The 7,764-nt window shown below is 50.4% G+C and overlaps 1 protein-coding gene across 3 annotated transcripts; it reads left to right on the top strand.

Annotated features, from left to right (window-relative positions):
• The first annotated feature begins 308 nt into the window (after nt 1–308).
• Nucleotides 309–3,769, top strand: LOC125518841 (uncharacterized). 3 transcript variants are annotated; one of them, XM_048683712.2, is made up of 6 exons: nt 310–655; nt 1,462–1,566; nt 1,681–1,792; nt 1,884–1,945; nt 2,125–2,472; nt 2,570–3,769. In XM_048683712.2, the coding sequence occupies exons 1-6, from the start codon at nt 632–634 to the stop codon at nt 3,446–3,448; spliced, it is 1,530 nt and encodes a 509-aa protein (XP_048539669.2). In that variant the 5' UTR covers nt 310–631; the 3' UTR covers nt 3,449–3,769. The 3 variants fall into 3 exon arrangements, with proteins under 3 accessions (XP_087390499.1, XP_048539669.2, XP_048539670.2); XM_048683713.2 differs by lacking the exon at nt 310–655 and adding an exon at nt 682–1,079; XM_087534373.1 differs by lacking the exon at nt 1,884–1,945 and having other exon boundaries at nt 309–655.
• Nucleotides 3,770–7,764: the final 3,995 nt, after the last annotated feature.

Below are 7,764 nucleotides of genomic sequence, written 5' to 3'. Positions count from 1 at the left end.
CTACTACTCTGGTAAAAAATTACACTTTCGTTTGGAGCTAGTAAGAAAATACACTTGTATATACACTTGGACACGTAAGCCGGGGAGCAGATAAGGGAGAAAAGCGCGCCCAATGGGAGGCAAAGCCAGAAAAGGAAAGGCTGTGCGAGTCGCTGCAGGCGGGGCCGGGGAGGGCGGGGCGTCCACAGCCACGAGCTGGCCGGTGCTTCTGGAAATTTCGGGGCTCCGACAGGCGGGCCCCGCGCGTGACGTGGCCGCCGTCCCCGCCCCTCCTCGCGAAAATATATTTCCGTCGCTCCTCCACCCCACCTTCCTCCTCCTCCTCCTCCGCTTCCTCCTCCCTCCGCCTCCCCCGGCAGCACGTGCGCGCCCCGCCCCGGCGGCCCCCTTTTAGCCGCGCCTCTCGCCGGAGCGCCCCCGCTCGTTTCGCCTCTTTTTCTCCGAGTCTGTTTCGGGCCGGTTTCTTTGGGTCGCCGAGGAGGGTGTTTTTTTGGGTGCCTCCTGGCCGATCCCGGCGTGAGCCGCTGCTTCCGTCCCCGCCTTCGCCGTCGGACGGTGGTGGTGCCTGCCGCCTGCCTCGTTCGATCTCGGCGACGGGGAGGCCGAGATTCGGAACTCCGGGGGACGGCTCATGGCTTCCATGGCGGTCGCGGAGGTAAAGATCCATTTTTTCTTGCGTGACCCGCGCGTTCTGTGGCTGTTCTCGCCTGCTGCAATTTTTTACTTTTTTTGGAGGGATTTACCTTGCAGATTTCTGTTCTTGACGGCTTCTCCGTTAGACAATTTGCCAAAAAGATTTTTTATCTATTTATTTATTTCTGCAATAGTAGTAGTATCTCGTTCATAGTAACTTTTTTCGGAGGGATTTGTATCCGTTTCTCTTGGGAGAAAGGCCCTGTTTCTAGACACTTCTGTTTTGGGAGGACACAGACCACACCACCAGAGTATCTTTAGAGGCTTCGAGAACTAGAAATGGGCAGGACACGCTACTCCCATATTTTAGTTAGAGCCACCTACCAAGCATGCCAGGAAGACACAGCACCAAATCCAGAAACAATGGATGGTGCTTTCCATCCTAGGTAAAATTTCTGTTGGCGCTGCACTTTTACAGTGTTGGCTGTAATAATACTACTACTAGTAGTTACAATCTTCATTTAAGTCATGAATGGTTGGTTGAGGACCAATCAGCATAGCTCACTTTTTTGTTACTAGCAGCAGCGGTTGATAGTAGATTTTTACCAGTACTCCAGTAGCAATGTGAATGTTGATCCTGTTTAATCAGCAACATATGTAGTTTTAGCTGAAATCATACTGCAATGTTCAGTTACCCCCTGTGGTGAAATTGGACACTATTTTGGCTTGCTAAATAATTACTGCTGGTCTGTGGAACTGTTTGCAGCCGTGGTCAGCAATGTGCTCTGGCTGAAGTACTGATATTGTTTCTTCTGTTCTTGCCTCCAGGAAAGGGATGCCATGGATTCATCTAGGATGCCCATCGGCAAAGGGCTATCGGTGGATGTTGCAATGGAGCCCAATGAGGAGGGCATGGGTGAGCATCCTGTCAAGGTAGCCATTTCTCACCCAAGTTTGAGATCTAAGAACAAATATGCTAGTTGGTCCCATCGGCGTATCATATATCATCGACGTGATGCCTAATGGTCTCTGTCTTGCTTTGCTTAGCCTAGGAAGCCATACACGATCACGAAGCAGCGGGAGAAGTGGACGGAGGAAGAACACGAGAAGTTCCTGGAGGCGCTGAAGCTGTATGGTCGGTCCTGGCGTCAGATACAAGGTGTGTGCAGCCTTTATAAGTATAACGCATCTTGAATTAGAATTTAAAGTAGTTGAAATAGTGATGCTGATTCATCGGAACTGTTCTTTAGAACACATTGGCACAAAGACCGCTGTCCAAATCCGAAGCCATGCCCAGAAGTTTTTCTCCAAGGTGACTATGGCCCTTCTTGTAGTTATGATACATTTGGCCTGTATGCCACTCTGTGGACAGCGGTTTATGTTATATCTTTGTATAATACATGTACTTGTAGAAGCAGAATTGATGGCAGCTACTTTGAACCCTTCAGATGTCTACCGTGTTTTCTCATGCGGTGTTTGCTTATCGTGCAGGTGGTGCGTGAACCTGGTGCTAAAATTGAGATCGAGATCCCTCCCCCTAGGCCAAAGAGGAAACCACTACATCCATATCCTCGCAAGCGTGCCAACTCCTGCAACGGAGCAAACCCAGCAAATGGGCAATCCAAGCTTGCTCAAATTTCATCTTCTTCTGGTTCTGACCAAGAGAATGGTTCTCCCGTGTCGGTGCTATCTGCGATGCAGTCGGATGCCTTTGGATCATCGATGTCAAACCCCTCATCTCGCAGTACCTCCCCAGAGTCATCAGATGAGGAGAATAATGTTCCTCCAATGGTCAGCGAAGAGGAAGGTCAACAAACAGGGATAGATCAATCCCACAAGGTAAACAACCATCATTCAGCCCAGTTAGCTGCACTGCTGAACAGCCTTATTGAATGACCACTTGGAACTTATTGGACTGCTCTTGTTTCTTTCGCAGGAAGCTGATCAGGAAAACATAGATATGGGTACCTCTGAAGAGGATTCTTCTGATGAGGTACAGGTAACAAGCGTGAAGCTGTTCGGGAAGACAGTCGTCATCCCAGACCCGAGGAAAAGATGCTCCCTGGATACAGGCTCAGGGCATGAAAACGGAGAGCAAACCTCACAATCCTCTAACATAGGAACATCACAAGCCCCACTGGCTGTAGAGATTCCAACACATACAAAGGGAGGGCAAATCTCACAATCCTCTAACAAGGCAACATCACAAGCCCCATTGGCTGTAGAGGTTCCGACGTATACAAATGGAGAGCAAATCTCAGAATTCTCTTACAAGGCAACATCACAAGCCCCATTGGCTGTAGAGGTTCCGACATGTACAAATGGAGAGCAAATCTCAGAATTCTCTTACAAGGCAACATCACAAGCCCCATTGGCTGTAGAGATTCAAGCATACGCTGCGCCGCCAAGTGCGTGGGTTCTTCCATACAATTCATTCCCGCTCCATTTCGGGGAATCAGCGGAAGCCAGAATTGCCCGTTTGCACATGTGGTGGCCATACTATGGGTTTCCTATGGTCCATCCAAGTGGACCGAGTGCAGTGGCACACAACGGAAAAGTTACTGATGAGAGCGAAGCTGCGAAGAGCCCTCCAGTTGAATCAAGCTCGGACTTCGTTGACAATACTCAGGCAACAGCCAGCAAGCAGTGGAAAGTGCTTGAGTCGCTTGGAACAGCGCAGGCCCCTCCGTCGGCTTCTAATTTTCAGCTTAAACCAAGCACGAACTCGGCCTTCGTGAGAGTGAAGCCGATCATCAGCAGTGGAGATGAGCCGGTGAGGGGGTTCACGCCGTACAAAAGATGTAGAGTCGAATGACAAAAGCGGGGATCTTCTTCCCCGTTTCTAATTTAACTATGAACCCTAGGAGGAGCCTGTTCCACATATTCCTTTGCTCCACTGTATTCTTAGGTTTTACTTGCACATAGAGATTGGCGGCGGTCTGGTTCGGGAAATGCGCGTTGTTTCCTGCTTGCGCCTTGTAATGAGCAGGGCACAGGTGGTTGCTGTAAGTGCGGTAGGATAAAAGCAGGAGGTTTTGTAGGGATGCCAATTCTCTGTCTCTCATGTTGTTGATGTAAAAGCAAAGAATTTTTGTGTCACTCTTGTTGATTCCTAATGGAAATCGATTTCTCTGAATGAATGAGGCTGGCATGTTTGGTTGTTGCTGGTTGTTGTGTTGGTAAGAGTCTGAAGATGCTGGTGCCTTTTGTCCTGAGCATGCAGGCAGAGCTTGGCCGTGTTCTTCAGAATGGAGCATGGAAGGAAACATTGTTCATCATTGTTAGCAATGCATGCCTTTGAAGGTTTCCTGCCATGGCTGCTAAATTCGTGTTAGAGTACGTAATGGGCCTAATGGCCTGGGCTGGCAGTATAGCCCGTTAGTCTTAGGGTTAATTAGAGATAAAGGTCGCTTTCTTAGGGGTCAAGTAAGCCTTGCTTGGGAGTCAAGTAAACCTCTTTATATAAAAAGAGGAGATGTATCAATCTAATCAAGCAAAGAATTAAGAAGGAAATCCCTTCACTCTTGCCCGGCCATGGGCAAAAAGGCCCCCGGCCGGCCCTCTCGCGCCCTCCTTCTAGCAGCGCCATAACAATTTGGTATCAGCTAGCTTCGGTTCGATCATGTCTTCACCGCCGCCCAACCCGTCTCTTCCGCTGCCGGTCACCTCGTCGCCTCCGGCGACCACCACGACCGTCGCCCCGCTCTTGCCCGCGCCGGGATCCTCCGTCGCGCCCGCCCCCGTCGTCCTCACCCCGGAGGTGTCCGGGGCACTGCGGGACCTAACACAGGCGGTCCAGGAGATCCGCCTGTTCTTGGCCAGGTCCTACGGGCCGCACCCGGCTGCGCCGCCGTGGCTGCCATGGCAGCAACCGCACCAGGCGGACCCCGCCGCGCTCGCCGGGCTGTTGCAGCAGCCGCTACAGCTGCCATCCACCGCCTCGTCCTGGCTGCCGTGGCAGCCGTCGCACCAGGCGGCCTCCGCCGCGCTCGCCAGGCTGCAGCAGTAGCCGCTGCAGCTGCCATCCACCGCCACCGCCGCCCCGTCCTGGCTGCCGTGGCAGCCGCCGCACCAGGTGGCCTCCGCCGCGCTCACTGGGCCGCTACAGCAGCTGTCATCCATCGCCACCATCACACCGCCCTGGCTGCAGTGGCAGCCACCGCTCCTGGCGACCTCCGCCGCGCCCGGCGCTCCGCCGCTGCAACTGCAGCAGCCATCGCCGGTTAGCTCCGGCCCTGCATCGACCGCGCCGACGGGAGTCCCGATCCACCAGATCAAGTTCCCGCCGTCGCCATCACCGCTTCCCCAGGGCGTCCCCATCCAGCATATCAAGTTCCCGCCGTCGCCGTCACCGCTTCCAGCTTGGATCACTACCCGCCACGTGTCGGCGGCGGTGAGGCTGCAGGCTGCTGCGCGCCGCCTCCTAGCGCGTCGGCGTGTGCGGGAGATGCGTGGTCTGCAGCTGCCGCTCCCCCCAGTTGCGCTTCGCTGTGGAAAGAACCTCGATCGCGTCCGCTGCGTCGGGGATCTTGGGCATGCTGTTTTCCCCACGGACAGCGCCCTCAAAGTTTGTGACATCGGCGGTTGGGGAGGCGCACCCCTCCTCGCCATTCTCCATCGACAGCCCTCCACTCCTCTATGTGCGGTGCCGACCAACAGCCGTCCGGCGGGGAGAAGGCATGGTGTCAACGACAGGAGCGCACCGCGTAGCACCACTGCATTCCGCCGCCGGCCGCCGCGAGGGCGCCTCCGCTGGTCGCTCTTGCGACCACTTCTAGGTGACCATACACATGCACTCCTTTTGTCCAGATGGTGTCCATGGGATCCAGGTGGCTGTACACGTGCACGTTCGACGTGCGGATGGTGTCCACTTTTTTGTTAAGAGGTCCAAAATAAAGCATCCCAGTCCATTTCAGGTTGAGTAATAAAACAAGCCGAGATATAAAAGGCTTGTTTTTAGGTGTTAGGTTTGTGTTGCGTCAAGTCATGGTTATAAGTTGGTTAGGCTGCAGCTTGAGGACAAGCTGCATGTCCAGGTGGGGTGTAGTGTTAGAGTACGTAATGGGCCTAATGGCCTGGGCTGGCAGTATAGCCCGTTAGTCTTAGGGTTAATTAGAGATAAGGGTCGCTTTCTTAGGGGTCAAGTAAGCCTTGCTTGGGAATCAAGTAAACCTCTCTATATAAAGAGAGGAGATGTATCAATCTAATCAAGCAAGAATTAAGAAGGAAATCCCTTCCCTCTTGCCCGGCCGTGGGCAAAAAGGCCCCCGGCCGGCCCTCTCGCGCCCTCCTTCTATCAGCGACATAACAAATTCCATCAAGTGGGAAATTATGAATCTTTGTCTGAACATTCCAATATTTGCCACAACTGTTGGCTAGCAATATCTGATCATTCAATTCTGTCAAGCAAGAAGCAGAGGCTACTTAGTTACTGGGAATTGTAGGGGACATAAATTGTTGGTTACTAGGGTAAACCTTAAGGCTTGTTTGTTGTACCTGTGTCATTGTGTGTATATCCAGGATGCAAATATCTCATGTGAAGAACCGAAATGGAAATGGATAGCTGAAGGATTCATTTCGACAAAACAGGTAAATTTGTATCAAGAAGCAGAGAGTTGTTTTAGTGAAGAGAATTCTGCCACAGTTTTAAACCATGTCTGCAATCATTTGCCAAACAAGATCCGTCGACTATCCCTGCAATCTTGTGGTTTGAACATAAATGGGCAATCCATGCCATCACAGGAAGCAAGTTACAGTACATATTCACAATGGAATGTATTTGAAGAAACAAAGCGGATACCCCCAGTAGTGGACTTCCAGTCTTTGCACGTGTTTGATTGACTTATGTGGGGTTCATTCGTCATGGGAAAACAAGCATGTAAGAAATATAGGAAGTTTCTATCAGCTGAGGTATTTGAGAATTCAGAGTGAAGGAATCACAGAGCTTTCTGAATAAGTCTATCGAAAGCTACAGAACTTAGAGACTCTTGATTTAGGGGTAAGTTCAGTTAGAAAATTGCCAGCAACCATAGCCCTGCTACAGAAACTGGTGCGCCTATTCATTGACCAAGACACAGTGTTTCCTGGAGATATGTTTGGGAGAATGCAAGCCCTATAGGAAGTGTCAGATATCTGTAAAGTTGACAAGCCTGAATTTTTTTTTTGAAGGCCCTGGACATCTAACTAGATTGAGAAAGATTTTGACGAGTAAAATTTTGAATTGTTCTGATGAGGAATTGTGTGTTTTAAGATACAACGGGGAAAGACTGGAGTCATCTCTCAATGAGTTGGGAAGTACAACCTTCGATATCTTCCTATTCAGGGAAGAATGGGAAAATATTTGTTTAGGGATCCATTGAACCTTTCCACACCTCCAAGATCTTAAACTAGAAAATTATATGATGACAAAAGTTCCCAAGGGAATGACCACCCTAACCAACATCCTCAATTTGCAGATGAAAGTCAAACTACTTGATGGGGAAGGTCTGCATATTCTCATGGGTATGCCTTGTTTGGCCTATCTCCAGCTAAAAGTCTCAAATTCAGCTGGCGTCCTGACTGTAAGTAGTAACAGATTCAAGCTGCTAGAGGTGTTCGACTATAGTATCTGGTGTGGTGAAGAAACGGGTATAAAATTTGCAGCAGGTGCGATGACAGCACTCCGATGGCACAACCTTTCCTGGAGTGCAACTCAAGTTTAGTTGAGATATGGTGATGGTTCGAACATAGGCATCGAACATCTTGCAAGCCTTGTGTACCTCCGGGTCCAAACTTTTTGTGATGATGCAACTCGGGAGGAGGTGTTGAAGATGAGATGTTTAAGAGTTATGAGGAGAGGGCAAAGGAGGGGGACAGGCGCAGGGAAGCAGGTCAGTATGTGCCTGCCCTGAATTCTATTTTATTGTTCCATTCTTAGACTTGTTTCCCTTGTGCAAGTTATTTTTTTAATACGAATCATTTAAGCTATTTCATTGAATCCTCTAAGATATTTGGAAAATGCAAGATTTGTATGCTTCAGCAACCAATTGAACTGAACCGGCTGTAGTTGCCTCGAGGTGTCAGGTTCAAATTTCTGAATTTCAGCCACACCTTTGTGGACAGCTTCGGTTTGTTCATAGCATGCTAGCCTAC

The sequence above is a fragment of the Triticum urartu genome, chromosome 7A, assembly GCF_056163025.1.
Source record: "Triticum urartu cultivar PI428250 chromosome 7A, HENAU_Tu73, whole genome shotgun sequence".
NCBI lineage: Eukaryota > Viridiplantae > Streptophyta > Magnoliopsida > Poales > Poaceae > Triticum > Triticum urartu.
Note: the sequence above shows the minus strand (reverse complement) of the source record. Positions and strands in the feature narration are given on the sequence as shown.